Source organism: Pavona decussata, unplaced genomic scaffold, assembly GCF_977016875.1.
Source record: "Pavona decussata unplaced genomic scaffold, jaPavDecu1.1 SCAFFOLD_36, whole genome shotgun sequence".
In the NCBI taxonomy this organism is placed as follows: Eukaryota; Metazoa; Cnidaria; class Anthozoa; order Scleractinia; family Agariciidae; genus Pavona; species Pavona decussata.
This window is the reverse complement of record NW_028145458.1, coordinates 102823-124900: the sequence shown is the minus strand read 5'-3', so window position 1 is coordinate 124900 and position 22078 is coordinate 102823. Positions and strand designations below refer to the sequence as shown.

At 37.8% G+C, this 22078-nt stretch overlaps 1 protein-coding gene across 3 annotated transcripts in view; it reads left to right on the top strand.

Annotated features, from left to right (window-relative positions):
* Positions 1-22078, top strand: part of LOC146484177 (uncharacterized) — an 81238-nt gene that overhangs the window by 16458 nt on the left and 42702 nt on the right. For 2 of the 3 annotated variants that reach the window (XM_085104991.1, XM_085104990.1), the window contains 35 exons: positions 428-550; positions 784-933; positions 1183-1332; positions 1786-1935; positions 2711-2833; positions 2981-3130; positions 3305-3454; positions 4742-4864; positions 5330-5479; positions 5915-6064; positions 6170-6319; positions 6939-7061; positions 7174-7323; positions 7794-7943; positions 8610-8732; positions 8893-9042; positions 9290-9439; positions 9654-9803; positions 10478-10600; positions 10692-10841; positions 11095-11244; positions 11643-11765; positions 11915-12064; positions 12624-12773; positions 13122-13271; positions 13496-13618; positions 13861-14010; positions 14520-14669; positions 15086-15208; positions 15401-15550; positions 15864-16013; positions 16216-16365; positions 16813-16935; positions 18232-18384; positions 19508-19657. In XM_085104991.1, coding sequence (XP_084961117.1) covers positions 428-550; positions 784-933; positions 1183-1332; positions 1786-1935; positions 2711-2833; positions 2981-3130; positions 3305-3454; positions 4742-4864; positions 5330-5479; positions 5915-6064; positions 6170-6319; positions 6939-7061; positions 7174-7323; positions 7794-7943; positions 8610-8732; positions 8893-9042; positions 9290-9439; positions 9654-9803; positions 10478-10600; positions 10692-10841; positions 11095-11244; positions 11643-11765; positions 11915-12064; positions 12624-12773; positions 13122-13271; positions 13496-13618; positions 13861-14010; positions 14520-14669; positions 15086-15208; positions 15401-15550; positions 15864-16013; positions 16216-16365; positions 16813-16935; positions 18232-18384; positions 19508-19657 — 4983 coding nt within the window. The remainder of the gene's footprint in view (positions 1-427; positions 551-783; positions 934-1182; positions 1333-1785; positions 1936-2710; positions 2834-2980; positions 3131-3304; positions 3455-4741; positions 4865-5329; positions 5480-5914; positions 6065-6169; positions 6320-6938; positions 7062-7173; positions 7324-7793; positions 7944-8609; positions 8733-8892; positions 9043-9289; positions 9440-9653; positions 9804-10477; positions 10601-10691; positions 10842-11094; positions 11245-11642; positions 11766-11914; positions 12065-12623; positions 12774-13121; positions 13272-13495; positions 13619-13860; positions 14011-14519; positions 14670-15085; positions 15209-15400; positions 15551-15863; positions 16014-16215; positions 16366-16812; positions 16936-18231; positions 18385-19507; positions 19658-22078) is intronic. The other variant, XM_085104992.1, reaches the window with a different exon arrangement.

Here is a 22078-nt window from a genome sequence, read left to right as displayed (position 1 = left end):
TACATGCGTATCGACATGAACTGAACTTGTGGAATCTCAATTGGACTGTCAGCGTAGCAGTGGAGTCTCTATTCCCCTCAAGGAGCGTTAGCAAGGGCATTTCGTTCTATGACGCATCTTGAAAACAAAAAGGTTTCGAAAATTTGTATAGGAGCCAAGTTTCCATCTTATTCGCACAGGAACTATGGCTTTCTTTGTGAGCTGAAAAGATTAGCGACGGTAGTTATTTGCCTTCTGTGCTTCCGTGCTGTCATCATTTGCAATTTTCAAACGGAATCAGGCGAATCTGGCATTACATTCAGTTTTGTTTAGCGTTACTGAGACTTGCGACAGAGTTTACAGATCAGAGTTGAGATCACAAACCTGGTCTTGCTTAGGTAACAAAATAAAACAGTGCCAAATAGAAAATTACGCTCTCCCATTCTAGACATCGAGGAATGTGCCACAGAGAAAGACAACTGTCACAGTGATTCTAATTGTACCAACACCAAAGGGTCATTCTTCTGCACGTGCCACACGGGATACTCTGGAGACGGCGTCACGTGTGCAGGTGAGTTAAATATAGATGTGTGCGTTATGAACCACGTGGCACAAAAAGCATGGTGAGACCCATCACAGACGAAAAAAAAGTCCCATCCGGTATAGCCGTTGGAATCATCATACAACTTCTATTTTTAACTCGATGACTTAAGAAACGAATTCCATTAAAAAAAAATAAAAAAAATTTAGGTGAACTTCATGTCCGCGGAATTGTGTGACAGTCTTTCCTCTTTATTTTTTCAGATGTCGATGAGTGTTTTCCAGATAAGATGTCTAACGAGTACCGCCCTCTTGCTCATAACTGTCACACTGATGCTAACTGTTCAAATACCAAAGGGTCCTTCTACTGCACTTGTCAAACAGGATATTCTGGAGATGGAGTCATGTGTGTTGGTACGTGGGTTTCTCTTTTGAGCTTTAAACGTTTTGAAACGAAACTTAAATAAACTAATTAGGTATTTATAATAAGCAAAAACTTTATTATGTATAAACGAAACGCGAACGGAATGCTGATCCCTATAGGTACAACCCACACACTGTGTTTTTGCTATAAAGTTAGTTTAGAAATAACACCAAAAAGCTACGCGCTACTAATCAGGAGATCTTGTTCAACGTATCATGTCTCCACTTTTTCCATCTTAGATGTGGATGAATGTTTACCCGATCAAATATCCAACGAATATCGTCATCTTGCTCACAATTGCCACACTGATGCCAACTGCTCAAACACCAAAGGATCATTCTACTGTACGTGTCACACGGGATACTCAGGAGACGGAGTCACATGTGTTGGTAATTACGAGATGTTCTTAAATTATGTGTCCACCCTCTAAAAGGTCTAAAATTCTTATTTAGAAAAACAAAACGAAAGAAATTTCATTGGGGTTCAGGTTTGATTTTTTTCATTATTATTCGCCTCAGCCTCAGAGCCAAGTTAGAATTTTAATACATCGAAATTGGCGTATTACGGGGACGATAATTTAGCAACGATATCTCAGTAACCAGGAGACAAGGTTTTCATTTTCAAGATCAAGAGGTAGTAAATGATTTCATTTTTTATTCTTTAGAAACTGACGAATTTGTTAATGGTCGTAATAAATCAGTATTACTAAACAAATGAATTTCTCAGGTTCTCGTGATTGAAACGAAATGAGCATAAGGTCGACGTCCTCGAATTCGCTTAATTACTCAAATCACGATACATTTTCTATACGTTCTTAATATTTATTTTATTTATCCCTTCAGATATCAACGAATGTCACCCGTCTGGATTGTCCTCTGAGTACAAGCACTTGGCTCATATTTGTCACGATGACGCCAACTGTACAAACACCAAAGGATCCTATTACTGCACATGTCTGGTGGGATACTCTGGACATGGAAGAGATTGTAATGGTAGGACACAAAACGAAAGTTGTTTTACAACATCGTCTGTGACGCCCTGGACATTGCAAGAGTAGTGCAAGAGATTGATAAACTCAGTCGACACTGCCTCTCTATCTCAATAACGGAATAGCATCTAGAAAGGTTGTGAAGATCACTCCATGGACTCTCCCAAGGGTTTTTGTGGAGCTGATTCATAGTTTTCAAAAGATGCTTTGGGTATGAGAATTTTTCGGCACCAGAAACTATCCAAATACGATTAGTTTGAGGTTGCCAATAGTCATTTTTCCAATGCCTTTCTATGCAACCCGTTGTTTCTGGCGGCTTTAAGCCCAGCGGATTTTAGCATATCAATGTTATATTTACAGGATTCTCCTAAAGGTTATATTGAATTTGTTGTAAAACGTGTCTTTTATTGGAACGAAGAAAAGTTTTAAGGAAGACAACGAGTAGTAAAAAACGTCCTCAGCTCAACTGGGTTTTACATGAAAATTGACACCCTTAACAGTTGCCCTTCCTGCTGCCGATTTACGAAGTCAATGAAATGACGAATCCATGGCGTATGCCTGATCAGAATGTAGGACACGTATAGGAATATTCAAGATTTTACTACAGGTATCGTTGGTTAAAACTACAACTATCATCGATTTCAATATATTGAAGATAGAGATGGAACATCATTAAGAGTATCCATAACGCTAATTTTACTTCTTAAGCAAGTATAAAGCCGTTTCTTAAAACAAGTTCCAGCCACTTTTGGCTCGTAACGTACTTTTTTGCGATGTAGATATCGATGAATGTTCAGCTGGAACACATAACTGCCATGCTGATGCCAACTGTACCAACACCAAGGGATCATTCTATTGTACCTGTCATACGGGATACTCGGGGGATGGAGTCACGTGTGTTGGTAAGTTGCACTATTATCAACTCATCACGTTACTGCACGACTGCCTTGATGTTATATATGTGAAGACAATGTTTTTAGATGTAAACTGCATTTAACAAATTAGATTTGGTCCTCCATTGTAATTATTGCCGTTTTCATTTGTCAAAGATATAACAGAGTGTGATGATAAAAACCTAGCTCCCCATCACAGCAAATATGCCCACAACTGCCATGCTGACGCCAACTGCACCAACACCAAAGGATCGTTTTATTGCACGTGTCATAGGGGATACTCTGGAGATGGAGTTATTTGTGCAGGTATTATTCATTTATAAAACTTACTGAACGTATGATGGAAAGTCTGCAAATCGGCCAGTTCAACAAAGTTTAAATAGAGCACTTCTATTAATAACAATGATTCTTTGGATTTTTCTTCGAACAAGCATATTACAATAGTTAATAATTAAGCATTTTGTGCGCATTTCGTTTTAGATGTGAATGAATGTTTTCCCAAACTGATACCAGCTGAATATCGTGGTCTTGCTCACAACTGTCATACTGACGCCAACTGTACCAACACCAAAGGATCATTCTACTGTACTTGTTTAAATGGTTATTCTGGTAATGGAGTGGATTGTGTAGGTAGGTGATTTCAAAAAAGGACGCAAGTCGTGGCACGAGAGATATCACTAAATCATCACCTTTGTAAAAAAGTAAATGATCTTAAAATATTTCATTTTGCTCCTCTGTAACAAAACAGCGCCGATTTTTAGATGCCATGCGCCATTATCAGAAATTATGCTGTGGCCATGAAAGGTATACGTTCCAAACAAGCATATCAAACGTAGAATGACATATTCTACAATCAAAGGAACTCCTGATCCATGCTGTTAAAGCCCATGTACAGTACATAATAAAAAGAGAGAAGGCAAAGGTGGATTGGTGAGGGTGACTCGTTTTTTCTAAGTTTTAACTAATCATACTTGTATTCTTGCTAGCTTTTTTTAGACTATTTTCCAAATCCTTAGTTATCAGATATTTGTTCAAGACATTAGAAATCAAACATATCTTTTCGTCAATATATACTCTTTCTCATGAGCGTACGGTTAATTCTACTTTCTTGAATGCTGTTTGGCCTTAAGTTAAAACCCCTGCGATAGAATGTAAAAGTTACAAAAAAAAAAAAAACTTTTCATAAATAAATTTCAACTTGGAAATGTAACCTTATATTTTCATTATATTTTGAGTGTTCCCAGTCACCTTGATGCCTTCTCCACTTTAACACTGGGCAGTGCGCCAAATTTGACACAATACCACTTATATAGATACTTTGAATGAAAACAACAGTGACAGAAATTCTGTTTCAGCTGTTCTTGTCCTTTATTTGTTGTTATCAGGAGGCTCAATCATTCTCTCTTGCCAAGGTTTAATAGTGAACCCACGCCAATATTCATTCTTCCTCCTTCAGTTTTATTATGTACTGTTACTAGAATTCTTGTCTCTGATATTTCATTTTCCATTTTACGTGTTACGCTTTAAAATGGCGTGGTAGATGGAAAATGAAAGGTCAACTGTGTACGAGTGCCATTTCATTCATCCCGTAATCTTTAAGAAAGGCATTCATCGACAAAAGCTTAAAATATGACTCTCTATCAATGAAGATAGATTTTTGGTTTACTTATCAAAAAAAAAATGTTCAAAACATCGATCATCAAATAATGGAAATTTATCGCTGCCGGGATACCTAGACACATAATAGAAAACTTGTTATCAGTTTTGTAAGTAAAGGGTGTTAAGGAATATCAAGTTTTAAGCGCGGAGGTTAAGATTTAAGAGAAGTGGAGATTACTAGTGTGAATGTTTGTATTTTTATCGCGGTAGAGGGTAAGACCAGGTCAAAGTCCAAGTAGTGATGTACTTGTATTTTAGACATCGTGGAATGTGCCACAGAAAAAGACAACTGCCATACCGACGCCAACTGCACTAATACCAAAGGATCATTCTATTGCACGTGTCATACGGGATATTCGGGAGATGGAGTCACGTGTGTTGGTAAGCAATCTGTCCTTAAGTTAATGCAATTAATAAATTACCACCACGTTTACTTGCGACCTACTAGTTCTACTAAAGAAAGTCACTCCTAAGCTAACAGTTTTTAGGATGTAACAAACACACAAGCAGAGCAGAGTCTACAGTTATAGAATATAAATAAAGCTTCTATATTTTAATATTGTTCGTTAGCTTTCTTTATTTTCCAGATTGTAGCTATTGACATGAGTTTTTGTCAGTAAGAATAAAGACTATTACTATTACTTACATATACTCTATAGAAACGCTCCGAGTGCAACCAGAAAAGCTTCTGTAAAGAACATTACTCTCTTGAATAAGATTTGAAATCCTGACTTTCGCTATAAAGGCACAGACACTTATAGGTCAGCTGATGTAAAAACGTTATTATAGAATTAATGTCAACGTTCGAGGTGATGATGTTTTCCTCCAATCATTTATCACTTTTAGATGTGAACGAATGTTTTCCTGGACAGATATCAGATGATTATCGTCATCTTGCCCATAACTGCCACGCTGATGCCAACTGTACCAACACCAAAGGTTCATTCTACTGCACGTGTCATACGGGATACTCTGGAAATGGAGTCACGTGTGTTGGTATGTTTCCAAATTAAGGTCAATATGTTTAGTACATACATCGGCTTGTTTTCAATTAGCTAGCGTTAAATTATTTTCGTCATTGTCTTCGCCTCCATTGTTGATAGAGGCTTCCCGTTACAGTTTTAATACTCACGCCGTTCTGCTAATGGAAGGTTTCTGGTTATCGGGGTATCATTTACAGACAAACCTTCAAAGCCAGGTTTCATTGGTCATGATATTTTTTCGCAGCGTGTTTGTCTCAGGATATGTTACTATTTTCTTCGTATACTGTGCCCAACGAGTGGGTCGCTTTAGAAAATAATACGGATTATAAAGTGGCAGAAATGGAATGTCCGAGCAACCTAATGGTGTTCCTCATATGATTCGTTAAAGCAAAGTGTGTTTTACCTTAGTACGATTGAGATGTCATATGCTGTATTCCTTTTATTTTAGATGTCGATGAGTGTTTTCCACATCAGATATCTAATGAGTACAGTTATCTTACTCATAACTGCCACGCTGATGCCAACTGTTCCAACACCAAAGGATCTTTTTACTGCACGTGTCATACCGGATACTCTGGAGATGGAGCCACGTGTGTTGGTAAATGTTTAATTTGTGGTTTTGTTTTCTGTTTATTTTGTACATTAAGTTTTGTGAGCGATGTGCAGTTGAGCCAGTCACGATCTATTTGTTCCTTATTAACAGATATAAACGAATGCGACCCATCTGGATTATCATCCAAATATCAACACCTGTCCAACATTTGTCATGAGGATGCCAACTGTACCAACACCAAAGGATCGTATAATTGCGTCTGCCAGGAGGGCTATGTAGGAAATGGAATCATATGTGAGGGTAGGTTCTAATGATAACAGGTGTAGTTTTTAATAACACTTTCTCTTCGGTGTTACTACACCTAAAGGCACCGAACAGGGTCTATATTGAAAGAGCTAGAAAATGAAACAAGGAATGTACCGAAACTAGCCTAAGTGTGAAGTTTTTTAAGAAAACCTGTAAAGGAAGAACACATGTTTAATGAACCAAAGCCAAAGCCCTGATAGTATGAAAAACAGTCAAACAATCCTTACTATAAAAAATTCACCACCTCTGTCGACTAGCAATACACATACGAATAAACGAAGTCTTAGGGCAATTTAAAAGGGAGGGTGTTCTAGTGTCTGCAGCACTGGACTTTTGCATGGCGTTTTCTTGTTCACCAGATCTATTAGTATCATGGTATTTCCATCCGAGTTTTACACACTAACTAAATAATGAACTGGACAACCACCTTTCACTGAAATCGAATTGTGTAGAAATTTTTCTCTAAATTCCTTAAACTATTTTCTTTAATTTACTATGTTTTCAGTAAGCACAAAGTGATTATTCATTCACTCGTTCCTTCGTTTGTTTGTTCTTTTGTTCGTTCGTTTGTCCGTGCATTTATTCATTGTAGCAATGACCTTGTGTTTTATAGATGTTGATGAGTGTACATCTGGAGCACACAACTGTCACACTGATGCCAACTGCACCAACACCAAGGGATCATTCTACTGCACGTGTCATACGGGATACTCTGGAGATGGTGTCATATGTGAAGGTGGGGATATGTCGTCTTTTCTTTAAATGACTTTTAGAAATATCTTTGCATAAGGTAAACGTTGTGACATGTATAATTCTTCAGTAATTCTTGCTATATTCTGTTAATTCAGATATAATTGAATGTGACACGAAAGGCCTATTGCCGCATCACAGCAATTATTCTCACAACTGTCATACTGATGCCAATTGTACCAACACCAAAGGATCATTCTACTGCACATGTCATACAGGATACTCTGGAAACGGTGTTGATTGTGTTGGTAGGAAATTAGTTCACTTTTCACCTATTTTACAATAAATCGATTATGTATACAAAAATGTAAAGAAAAGGTGACAAAGAGGCCTACAATAAACTAGAAAATTTATGTGTGGTAAGGTATCCCCAAACTAAGTATGATTAGAGTATGATTACAATTAATCACAAGGCGTAAAGTCGATTTCAAACAAAGAAGCTAAAAGATACCCGGTAGATTTAATATTGTTCATATTTATGTAATAATTTTCGTCTTAAGAGATTTCTTGAAAGAGCAAATAGAATTTGAGTTCAGACGATTTCATTGGCAGGCGAGTTAGAAAATTTGAGTTCTTAGAAAACGAAAAGAAATAGCTTAATGTTTGTTCCACAATAGGATAGATGGAAGGCATGAACCTGGAAAACGTATAATCTTTCTTTTATGAGTGTTCTTGCACTCTACATCATTTATATTGACATATTTATTTTGCTCTTTAGATGTAAACGAATGTCTCCCTGATCAAATACCTGGTGCATATCGTCATCTTGCTCACAACTGCAACGTTGATGCCAACTGTAGTAACACAAAAGGATCTTTCTACTGCACTTGTTTAAATGGTTATTCTGGTAATGGAATTACGTGTGTGGGTACGTAAACAGACAGGTACAAGGAAATCTTACTTTCTTAAAGCCAGAGAACTCCTGATCCAAATCCGAGATGTTGAGTAAACGTTTTACCATATATGGCTTGCGGTAAAAAAAAAAAAAAAAACTTGCCAATAATAGACCTGCCAATAAGGGACATCATAAGATATCAATTTTCTGGATGATATCTTATGGCATCACGCCCTTGACGATTTGTTAATAAGGAAATTAAGCACCGCTGTGACTTGTCGAGAAAACAAACTTTGAATGATATTTGAATGGAACACGACCTTACACTTTTACTACAACAACCTTCGAACCTAAACATGCCTACTGGACAAACGTTATTTTCTACGGCTTCCATCGAAATATCGTGCTACGGTACTAAAGGTACTATAAGTACGCTTTGAGCAAGGAAACAAATTTACCTTCACAGCAATACCTACATATGAGTACCTGTAGATTCCCAGGCTGGATTAAAATACCTTTTAACTACTTTGTTTTCTTTCCATCCGTGACAGGATTAGCGGAATGGACACGCATGCAAATCTCAACTCGACTAGACAAATGAATGTCGTGAAATTCGTCTACTTCCATTTACTTTTGAGGAGCAAAAAAAGCTCTTTAAAAAAGATATGATATACTTTTCCGTTCTCTTCATATTTTCAGACATAGAGGAATGTGCTACTGGAGCACACAACTGCCATGTTGACGCCAACTGTACCAACACCAAAGGATCTTTCAACTGCACCTGTCATACGGGATACTCTGGAGACGGAGTCGCGTGTGTCGGTAAATAAACAAATTACGAGGCTTTCTTTTACCTCAGCTTAGAAAATACCAGTAACATCTTTCATTAACCTTCATCTTAATTCAGATGTGTCGAGCTCTATTCACTGAACTTGTTTCAAACAAAGGTGTCTTATTGTAATGTTTCAATTGTTAAATGCAGATGTAAACGAGTGCCTCCCTGACCAGATATCAGATGATTATCGTCATCTTGCTCACAATTGCCATGCTGATGCCAACTGTACCAACAACAAAGGATCTTTCTTTTGCACCTGTCATACGGGATACTCTGGAGATGGAGTCACGTGTGTAGGTAGGTGTGAGTAAACTACTTTTCTTGCAGTAACGTAATTGAGCCAGGAAATCACCGCCACACTGGCATCTGGTACAATTCTGTTGCCTTAAACACGTTGAAAATTCTCCATTACCCGACGCAACACAAGCAACAGGAAGAATAATTTTAATGTTATATTAATGTTTAAAGCAAGAAGAGAACAACGAAGGTACATAAAGTAATAAGAAAACAGAGTGATTTCTGTCCTTTGTTTTTCTTGCCTCAGATGTTAACGAGTGCCTTCCTGGTCAAATTTCTCATGAATATCGTCATCTTGCACACAACTGTCACGCTGATGCCAACTGTAGCAACACCAAAGGATCTTTCTTCTGTGCGTGTCATATTGGTTACTCTGGAGACGGAGTCACGTGTGTTGGTAATTATTCTTTCACATGACGTTAGCTTTTTTAAAAGCTTATTCGAACAACTGAATTTGATTTCAAAGCATGTTTCGGGAAGCGAAACAAACTATTCAAAATGGAAATAACTTAAAAAATAATGAAAAAGGTAAACAAAATCCTTAAACGCACCATATTTTGGGAAGAAAAACAGAACTTACTCCTTTCACCAATACTATTCTTTGTTAACAGACATCAACGAATGCGATCCATCTGGATTATCCAGTGACCACCGGCACTTGGTCAACCTTTGTGATGCTGATGCCAACTGCAAAAACACCAAAGGATCTTACAACTGTGGCTGCCAACAGGGCTATGTTGGAAATGGAAAAGATTGTAACGGTAAAAACTATCTTTAAATTTGAGATCTAAAGCGAAATATCTCCTAGGTATTAGAGAACTATATTCGCTAGAGCTGTCAATACAAAACTAACCAAATATTTAGAATTTATATTTACAGTTGAGAATTGCAAAACTACATTAACTAGGAAAGTATTGCGTTCGACGTAGAAAGAACACACTCTTAATACAGTTTCTAGTCGAGATTGTATGGGACAAGCAACGAATGAATGAATCTTGGGACGTGTATCTGGCATCCCCTGCAGATTTTGCAGGGGCGGATGACATCATCACCAACTTGGCAAAGGAGAGAGAGCCTGAAATCGAGATCATTGAACGAACTCCCTAATTTTTGATTACTACTAGTCTAATTAAAGTCCTTTGAGGGGTGCAAATCAAAGCAGGAGCACAGCATTATTTTTTCTCAGGGACGACTGCAAGTTAGGCAACATCTTTTAATTTATATTAGCAACAAGACAAATTGAGATAGGACACCAATCTAATCAATTTTGTGATCTACTCAAACGTTAAATGAAAACATGCATTTCGAACGTTTTACGCACCATAATGCTTATCACGCGAACCAATACAACATCTTAACCCAGTATTTCCATTCCTAGAAACGCCAACTTAGCTATTGTTTCTTACAAGAATTCGTTGTTTATTTCCCGTTCTAGATATTGATGAATGCACGTCAGGTACTCACAACTGCCACGCTGATGCCAACTGTACCAACACCAAAGGATCGTTTTATTGCACGTGTCATACGGGGTACTCTGGAGACGGAGTTACATGTGTTGGTGAGTGGTCCCCTGGGAGCAGTTGATTTTCTTGGGTTGAAGGCGGTGCCATATGAGTGGCACTAACTCCTGTTTTACATTTCTTTAAAAGATATAACCGAGTGCGATGATAAAAATCTAGCGGCTCATCACAGCCATTATGCCCACAATTGTTCTGACGACGCCAACTGCACCAACACCAAAGGATCGTTCTACTGCACATGTCATACGGGATACTCTGGAGATGGTGTCATTTGTTCAGGTAATAGATTCTTTTTGAAAGGAAAGGAATGTTGATACACAAGACAAAAAACAATTAAACTATGCAACGATGAGCAGTAGGAAAATAACTTCTTCCTTCGAATAAACCTTGGAAAGACATTTAGTGAAATATTTGAATACAGTACCCACAACTGAAATAAATGAAGCTAGTATAACAGTGTAAGTTTATCTTCCCACATTCTTCTTGCAGTGATGCTAATAACGAAGTGTTTTGTTGTTCGCTTTTCTTTTAGATGTGGATGAGTGTTTCCCTGATCAGATACCTAATAAATATCGTGATCTTGCTCACAACTGTCATGCTGATGCAAACTGTTCAAATACCAAAGGATCATTCTACTGCACGTGCCTTAATGGTTATTCTGGTAATGGAGTCGATTGTGTAGGTAGGTGATGGTGATAAAGGACTCATCCGCATGTCGTCAGAGGTATCTCTATTTTATTTCATATCTTTAAAATATCTCATATTGCCGACGTTTACAACAACAGTCACCAAATGAGTCAAAAGATCTCACCAAACAGCAACATAGTTAAACGTAAATAATTCAGGTTTTCTGCAAGGCCCGAAACTCCTGATCCATATGATTAATATTTGATCTTTTCCTATTTTTTTAGTTTTGACGAATTATTCACTCTTTCAGACGGGATACTAACAAATAGAAAAACACAACGGTAAAATACAAGGTTGACCGACTTCTTGTTCTATGACATGTAACTGAAGAGTTCTTATGTCGACGACGGTTACAACATTCAAAACCAAAATAACGATAAACCTGCATTCCAGACATTGAAGAATGCATCACAGACAAGGACAATTGTCACGCTGACGCCAACTGTACCAACACCAAAGGATCATTCTACTGCACGTGTCATACGGGATACTCAGGAGATGGAGTCACATGTGTCGGTAAGTGAGGAACTTTGAATGACATTCTACATGAAAATGTGAAACAGAAACTAACAGTGGTAAGGCTCAATCCATTTTCCTAGTGAACTCATTTTGCTCATGATCAATCCAGACAGTCTTCAATTAAAGTTGACACTGTTCACTTTCAGATGTGAACGAGTGCTTTCCTGATCACATATCTGAAGGATATCGTCACCTTGCTCACAATTGCCACGCTGACGCCAACTGCTCAAACACCAAAGGATCATTCTACTGCACGTGTCATACGGGATATTCTGGAGATGGAGTCACGTGTATTGGTAAAAATACGTCTTTTGACCATCAATAAACCCTTACTTTGTAAAAGCTGGTCATAACGTACAAATTGTCCCTAGTGTTGGAAATCAATAAAAAACATGATTGTTGTGTTAAAGGACCCTAGTCAGCCTCCGCCATTTTCGATGGCGTCGAAATTATTGATATTGCATGGTGAAGCGAAATCTTATTGCTTAACTCAGTGTAAGTTGTGTTCCTCAAATTATGTTTCACTATCTTTAGTAGTTTCACAGTGATTTCGTCCATTTCGACATGCTCCGAATAAAATATAATAGCCAAACTCTCGCATATAAACAAAAACAAAGGTTTGGCTGACTAGGGCCCTTTAAATATTTCCTGTTTCTGGTTTATCCAATGCCGTACACATCAATTTATAATGATTGTAAATATTGATATGATGACATTAAAAGGTAGCAGTCTCACTAAAACATTCGAAGGATGATCCTTCTACTGTCCCACACAGATATACACAAACAAACAACTGATGACTTGTGTAAATATATACTAATTAACTTGCTGGTCACAATTCTTCCTTTATTCTAGATGTGGACGAATGTTTTCCCGATAAGATACCCATTGATTATCGTGATCTTGCCCACAACTGCGATGCTGATGCCAACTGTACTAACACCAAAGGGTCATTCCAGTGCGCGTGTCATACAGGATACTCTGGAGATGGAGTCACGTGTGTAGGTAGGTTATGTGATTCTTTCGTGTCCCTTAATCAGGTGTCATCGATGTGTATATTGCTGCTAAGACAACGGCAGATTTATAAACTGAACTAGATTGTCAGGATTTCTTTTTAGGCGTCACGATATAGAGTCTTTGTTATTGTTCTACTGGTATGCAAAAACTTCGAATTGTCCTTCCAAGTAGCTTGACTTATAGCACCCAATCAAGTACTTCGATCTTTGAACTGACGTAAAGGAATTTGTAACCACAACCCCTTCTAACCATTTAAACACTCTTCAAACTCGACCAAATTGTAAATAACTTTACGCGTCATGTTTAAGTTCATTTGTGAATTTACGTTTGTTATAGATGTTGACGAATGTCGACCGTCTGGATTATCCTCTGGGTATAAGCACTTGGCTCACATTTGCCACGATGACGCTAATTGTACAAACACCAAAGGATCCTACTACTGCACATGTCTGGTGGGATACTCTGGCTTGGGAGAACATTGCACGGGTAAACGTTTGTTATGTATGTTACTCAAAACAGTCAAAACACAAACACTCACTCTTAACCCAATTCAATGCACCATAACAACTGGCTGAGGAAATTAGATCTTGAAAAAGGTGTACTCTGTGAATAAAAACAATGAGACAAGTAGAGAGTTTTTTCTCAGTTTTAGGAATTCATTATTAATTAAAAAACAGAAACTGATGATTTGAGTCTTGTATTTCTTTAAGATATCAATGAGTGTACATCTGGAACACACAACTGTCACGCGGACGCCAACTGTACCAACACCAAAGGATCATTCTACTGCACGTGTCATACGGGATACTCTGGAGATGGAGTCACGTGTGTTGGTAAGATTTCGTTGTGTTTATACACCAAGTCCCTTCAAAAAGTTAAATTGTGCATAAACAATGGAGTTTCGTAATGTTTCAAAGGTTTCTGACGGCAGTTTATAACCTGTAACAGGTTGAATTGTTCTAATCTCACCATTCGTTACATATTTGTCATTTTTCAATTAATTATTTTTTGTTTTAAAAAGGACATTACTCGTGTTATGACTATTTTTTATTGTCGTCTGTCACTGAAATTGTAGATATTACGGAATGCGATGATAACAACCTAGCACCGCACCACAGCAATTATGCCCATAATTGTCACGACGATGCCAACTGTACCAACACCAAAGGATCTTTCTACTGCACATGTCATACGGGGTACTCTGGTGACGGTGTCGCATGTACAGGTACATTTGAATACGTTTATTCATTAATTCCTTTGTTATTCCCTTAGGTTTTAATTAATCAATTAATTAATTAATTAATTAATTAATAGCCACTATTGGCTTATTGCCTGATTGTCTGACGGCTAGACAGATCTATTGAATGATTTGTTGTCTGGCTGACTCCCTCAATGACTGTATGATTCACTGATTGACAGACTGGGGTGCCGCGTCGGCAAGGGAGCGGAAACGAATAGTCAGTTTTAACAACTGAGTCGATAACGTTATTTGGCCACCGTAAGGTGATTCGGGTTTTACTCGATTGATTCGCTCTGATGAAGGACTTACGCTCGAAACGTCAGCTCTCGAATCTCTTCAGGGTGTCTTACTTCACCGACGTTACAACCATGTGTTGAAAACTTTCCGGTGTATTATTGTTTCATTGTCTTTGTATATATTGATTTTTGTTCACGCCCATCTTCTCAGTGCATCTATAATAAAATAAAATTCATTTAAGTTTTCTTTTTCTTTAGACCTAAACGAGTGTTTCCCTGGTCAGATATCTAATAAGTACCGTCATCTCGCTCACAACTGTCACGCTGATGCCAACTGTACGAATACCAAAGGATCATTCTACTGTACGTGTTTGACTGGTTATTCTGGAGACGGAGTCACGTGTATCGGTACGTTGCGTGTTGAACTAAAGAACGTTATGATCTCTAATAAACTCCTGATCCATTACTAATCAATTATTACCAATGATAATAACTGTATATGTGTATTTCAAACAAGTACGTTACACTAACTTATTGAAATACTTGTAATATGACTGGTCTCCATACTATCACTGACGATTGCTCATTAAGTACGCAGCAATTCCCAACGTTTGCTGGTGATCTTATGGAAACCAGCCTGTCCTTTTTTCTGTAATAATGATTCCATCTTACTACTACATTGTCTGACATATCGACATTGTAAGATTCCTAAAACATTTTAAAATAACATGTTATTTTGGTAAGTAGGAATGAAGATTTACTTGCGTTAAAAATAGATTACACATTATCTAAGGATCAAGAGAATAGCAATTCCATATTTTCAGACATTGAAGAATGTGTCACAGAAATGGATAACTGCCATGCTGATTCCAATTGTACCAACACCAAGGGATCGTTCTACTGCACATGTCACCATGGTTACTCAGGAAATGGAGTCACGTGTCTCGGTAAGTATTCAATTGGAATTCAGGTAGATTATTTCATAAGTATACAGAGTTGTTTTAGAAGATCAATCTTCAGACCAGCTCTTTATGCCTAGTTTAACACAGATAAATACACTAATTTTATTACGTGTTGGAGATTGAGAAGCATATGAACCACAAGTACCGAAACCCAACATTCCTTTCATTTTCTTACAGACGTGAACGAATGTCTCCCTGATCAAATATCTAACGATTACAGCCATCTTGCTCACAACTGCCACGCTGATGCCAACTGTTCAAACACCAAAGGATCTTTCTACTGCACTTGTCATACGGGATACTCTGGAGATGGCGTCACGTGTGTTGGTAACTCGAAGTTTTCTATTAGAGGCAATAGGCCGTTAATACCGACGGAAAACGCTTGATCTGGTGGATTAACCTAATTTCTGATTCTGGTGGAAAAGTTGCCTGCAACAAAGCAATAATGTATATGGTGGTCTTCCACAAAACTTGACAATTAGTTTCCTCTGAGGCAATTGTTTCATGAAAAAGAAAGCCTTCTGTCATTTGAAAGAAAGGAAATAGGTATTTTTCCTTTAAGAAGTTTGTCCAAAACTAGATTAAAATTGATAACAACGCAATGGCAAAAGTAGCTAATATTCGTTCCGTTATCTTGCAGACGTAGATGAGTGTTTTCCAGATCAGATATCTAATAAGTACAGACATCTTGCTCACAACTGCCATGCTGATGCCAACTGTTCAAACACCAAAGGATCGTTTTACTGCACCTGTCATACAGGATACTCTGGAGATGGAGTCACGTGTGTTGGTATGATAGGTTTTTCTTGGAATAAATTTCTACTAAATAATATAGTTGAGAACTCGGTATTTTTTGGAATAAAAATACTATGGTCCTCTCTTATGGCTGACACAAAGCTCATGTGAAGGAAGAGTATCAACGGTCTGATTTTTTTGTTTTTCTCTTCTCCCTTGAATGCTAAATGAAGTTTTCAACCATTTTATTGCTTTAGATATCAACGAATGTAACCCATCAGGATTAACCTCTCAGTACCAGCGCTTCTCTCACATTTGTCACGATGATGCTAACTGTACAAACACCAAAGGATCGTACTACTGCACATGTCTGCTGGGATACTCAGGGGAAGGAATTTCCTGTCAAGGTAAATAAAAATAGTACGTAAAGATAGCCTAATTGTTGTAGCTACTAGTGGTATGAAGTAGTGTTGTTGAATCGCTCTAACACACTCGAGCATTGAATAAAAGTAAAGCTTTCCAAAGCAAATACAGCAGTTAATTCTATGCAATGAAGCACTTGAGGACCCATCATTATTGCAATATTTTAGCCCTTACGCGTACCTCAGAATAGTCAGAATATCATTCTGTTAATACTCCATCTTAGCACAGAGTGAATCCTAACAACCAACGAAATGTTGTAATTAAAGCACTAGTGAGACGCGACAACTTGAAATTACCCTTTTATCGTGATTTTAAATTCCATACGTTTATTGGCGCTTTTGGTTCCTGTTTTCTATAATAGCGATTCCCATTTATTAAGATTTGGTTTAATAAAATTTTAAACAAATATGTTTGCCTCCATTCTTTGTTAGACATAGACGAGTGCTCATCTGGAACACATAACTGTCACGCTGACGCCAACTGTACCAACACCAAAGGATCATTCTTTTGCACATGTAAGACGGGATACTCTGGAGATGGAGTCACGTGCGTCGGTAAGGCTCTCAATTCATAGGCACCAAGTTAAGAAATGGCAACGTAACACACCAGGTGTTAATCTTAATTTACATTGCTTGTTATAAAATGTGGTTAAACTTAAATAATTGTTTACAAATGCATACGAATTAACCAACGGACTCCATTTTACCATGCGGCTGTTTTGTTTTATCACAAACGACGTCAAAAGAGGGGGGAGTGGCAAACGAGTCGCCTGCGAATATCATTTGCGTGCTTACTATATTTTGACGTCCGTTAAATCTATTTGGTTTATACAATAACAAATAAATTTCCCAGGCGAGCGTATTGTTGAAAGTAAGCTAATTATTTACAGAAGTTTCAAATAGTTATCATAATTAGTCAACTTCCCGATCAGAACATAAATCAAAATAAGTCAACAAACGATTTCTTAACTAACCTCTAATCCAGTTAGAAATTTGTAATCTAAGAAATAACCTCAAACTGATCTTTAACAGTGATTTGTGAGCCATCCTTATCCTTCCTGGATTCCTCAGGGCCACAAAAATTGAGCAAACACTTCCTTCTCTTCACCTCACAACAAAATTCTAACCTTTTGATGTTTGAGTCGTTTTTAACAGTTATTGTGGGACATTTTAAGTTTAGGGAAAAAATAATGTCTGTTTTTGTTCTGGACTAAGTAAAATATGGCAAACTAGTTTGCAAGACATTTTTTATCAGTATTTGGACTCTGGGCCCTGATCACACACTCAAGTCGCACCACTCGCTGACGTCATCCATGTATCTGTCTTTTAAAAAATCATGGACTATAACCAATTACAGCGCGCAGAATTTTTGTTTTTGTATAAACGCATATGGATTTGGCTAATGTGAAAGGCACGTCCATATTGCCTTAAGGCACATCTCACGAATCAAAGATATTAAGATATTTCGATTAACGTTTTCGGAAAGCCTACACGACAACACTGCAAGGTGATATGGGTATTTTATGAAGCAATTTACCAAACCAAACTATTTAATGCAGCTTTGAGTAATTTCCAGAGGCAAATGTTAATGGCTTTTCAATTATCCTCTTGCGCTCCCAACCGTGAATTCACAGCCACCCATACTCCCTTTACGGACTTGAGGTTTGGAAATACGGCAACGTTAATTGAAATATCCATTCCCCTTTCATCTTCTCAATGCTGTTTATTGCCATTTGGATATTAGATGTTGCAAACCAGCGAAAAGAGGAAAGATGCATCTCACCTAACCCAACCAATTGTTCCTTGCATTATTTATAATCTATAATTGTTTCACGTCATTTCTTTTCCTAGATATCAACGAATGCAATGCCGACAGTTTGGCTCTAGAACACTATGACAAATACTCTCACAACTGCCATGCTGATGCCAACTGCACTAACACCAAAGGATCGTTCTACTGCACGTGTCACATGGGATATTCGGGAGATGGAGTCACTTGTATAGGTGCGTAACATACCTACAACGCTCTTCTTTTCTGATGCAGAACAAGAAATAGTGTACTGAAGGTTTCCACACATACAGTCAACTCTCTCTAAGCGGACACCTCTTTAAGGCGGACAGAAAATTTAGTCCCTGCCGAATTTCACTTGTTTTTCTGTAACTGAACTCTCTCTAAGGCGGACAGCAGACACTTTTTTCCAGTATGTTGGTTCAAAAAACCTCTCAAAGCGGACACCGGATATTTTTGAAATTTTATATCAGGTCCAAAATTCCAAAAAATTAGCGCAATCTGATAACAGTGGTTTTAATAAAATATACCAGACCTTACAATAGGTCTTAATGCAAAATTAAAGTCACTTTTCCCGTCATTTATACAACAACCCATTTGCGCTGCCGTTTACTGGAATCAGTTGAGTCACTTGTATTCTTCCTTCGCTTATTCGCGTCTTGGTTTAGATCAACCGCAGTTGTAATCTTCTCGTTTTCTTTACCTATGCACTTTGCTATCCAGGCCACGACCTTTGGAAAACCTTGAAACTTGTACTTGCATGGGACTTCAAGCCCGTAGCCACCCCCACGGTTTAATCTTTTTGCCGTAACTTCACAAGAGACGCTACTTGATTCAAGGTCCAGGAAACAACTGACATAGCGGGTGTAGATTAATGCAACAACAGTGCAGCTTAACAAGTTTTTTTCGTAGTGAATAGGGGTTATGAACCCCGACTCCACGTACTGTCAAATAACAAGCGACACAAACGAGTTTTGTTAAGGTTGATTCACAAATGTTCAAAGTGTGCATGAACTGTGTTGGATTCCGTAAGGAATATATAAAAGAGACACATCCGGCCCGTCATGACTACATTGTACACTGTAATTAAAGTAATAAAGCACTGGTTTCAGTTTTGATGTTCGGGTATCAGTTTACATAAGCTCTCTCTAAGGCGGACAGTAAATCTGGTACCGAGGGTGTCCGCCTTAGAAAGAGTTGACTGTATTTTTAATCTTTCAATTATTTTTAAATTTATCTTAAAGCATAAGCACGTGAACAAATGCTTCCTGAAATGAACCACGGAATCAATTCGATATATAGTGAAATAATGTTTCTATCATTTTTATTTTATTTCAGACATTGATGAATGTTTCCCTAATCAGATATCTGACGAATATCGGCATCTTGCTCACAACTGTCACGCTGATGCCAACTGTACCAACACCAAAGGATCATTCTACTGCACATGCTTGAATGGTTATTCTGGTAATGGAGTGAATTGCGTGGGTGAGTTTGATGTTGGAGAGTATTTTCACCTGGTATTTCACGCTTCTTTTTTCAGTGTTGATTATGCAGGTTTATCACACAACTAATCCAACTAACTCCTGATCCATGTCTAATATAACTTATAATACGCTCCATACGCTAAAATCAACTAGCGCATTGCAAGTTGAAAGTTTTTTATCATGTAATATGTTCTGCTAGTCTGATTTTAAGATCTCATAGTAGTTCAGCAAGATCTTGTTGTATTCTCCTTGTACCTGCACAATCGACTATATGCTATTTAATGATAACAAATAGGAAATGTAAACCGTATTCTGCTGTTCTAACTCACGTCCGACCAACAACAAAACAGCTACTAACAGCCTTTTTGCTCCTAAACTAGGAATATACAGAAACGTACTGAGCATGAGTATGTAGTTGAAACAATTAAAAGGCAATGTCCCTAAAAGCGTTCCACTCGATTTCAGACTCGAAAATACTTTTGCCTCATATTTATATCATCAATACCACTATCCATCCTTATAACGAAAATGCAGTTAGAATGAGGAAATAGTTTATTTTACTGCCATTATCAGCATTTCATCTCTGAACGACCGTTACCGGCTAAAATATGCAATTTTAGACGCTGTTATTCAGGTTTTTCAAGAATCGTTAAAAGCTACTGCGGGCTGTTAAAACCTAGACCATTTGTACTCATTTGGAAGTATATTGCTTCTTCTTACTGTTCCAATACGATTTAGCCGTATTTCTCTGTAATCAGCAAAAACAGGTTATCGTTATTCTAGTAATTCAATTAAGCAAGCAAACTGCACCAAAATATGCCTCAGAAATTTCACAAAATTCTTAAAAGTGGCACCTAACCTAGACTTAAAAACATGTTTTAGTTAAAAATAAAGAGGTATTCTATCAATTTATGCAATAAAACTTGTGGCACAACGCGGTTCAGGATTAAAGTTTTCGATTCAAATTTGCATATTGATGCTGAATTTTCATTGCGTGACACAGGCTGCTTTGACAGAAAAATTTCTCGTCCAGTTATTCAAATATTTGCCACGTCTTCTATTTTCCAACCAAAAACTTTATCTCTCTAGTTCTTCCTTCTTCAATGATACCTGTTGTTCACAAATGCCACAGGTGTACGTAAGATGCAGTTTTAAGCTTGATAAATCCCAACATTTGTGTTAAAGTGCAGTGTTCTTTAAATTGTCAAGATGCAGATTTCAAATTTCTTTTCAGAAGCAAACCTCTTCTACTTTATAATGTGGTCCAGTGTGAAGCAGCTGCATTACCCAGTATTTGATACGACTTTATCTCCAGCACATTTTAAAAATGAATGTTAGATGTTAAAAAAGTAAATCTCCCACAGCGTTATTAAGTATGCGCAAATAGGTCAGAAACTTTTGGACAAGGACTACAAGAACTGGAATGCGGACCGCGAATAAATAGTTTTGCTTTATTTAATTATCACTTAACAGGAGCACACATCTTTATCTAATTTAAAGACCTTTTCTAGTGAAATTTCAATAAGATGGTTTCGTCCTGTCACTGTCTGTTTCTTCTATTGAGAGTGGTCAGCTATATCGCACACGCTCCTTGGTCCACAGTCCGGGATCCAACGCTACTCCACTTTCACAGCCAGTTGGCAGCGGAGTTGGCACGCGCAAATACTACAGCGCTGATACCACAACTTCAACATGAATTTCGAATCGTGCAGCTTTAGGCAAATTAAGAAAATAGCGTGTGGAAGTTCGCGCAATTTGTCCCAAATGGTTAAAGTAGATGAATGTCAGGACACAATTACGACTCAGCTTGAAACCTGTCATCTATCAAAGTCTGGACTCAGTGAAGCGGAACTAATACTGTCAAGGGCCGGTCATTTTGACCTTACGAAAGATCAAATACAACAGATGGTAATTTGCCCACAACATCGGCATAAACTCGGAAAATTTTGGCGGCCACCTCGTTCTTGCCAGTATCCATCGCACAGTGGACCAAGAAAAAAACATTGTAACGAAAGGCATGTAATTGGTTTGGAGACTGCGAAGAACATACAGTCGGTTTTCAAAGTCACCGTGGGAATAGGATCACGTAAGAATTAAAAATACCACGTGACGAGGCGGCCATGGTGGGGGTCAAAACAAAAGAATATTTCCTCGAAGAATTTACATGAAAATAGATTTTAGTTTTCTGGGGAGAGAAATGCTTTTGTTCTTGACCACCAACATGGCCGCCGTGACGTCACGTGCCAACCAGCAATACCGTAAAATTCCGAAAATAAGCCCCGGGGCTTATATTTTTCAAAGACCGTTTTTGAGGGGCTTATTTTTGGAGAGGCTTATATACGGAGGAAAATTTGAGTGTCAAAATCGATTGGGCTAGCCATAGGAGTACATTTACCGTTTTTGCTTTGTTTTACTTTGTATT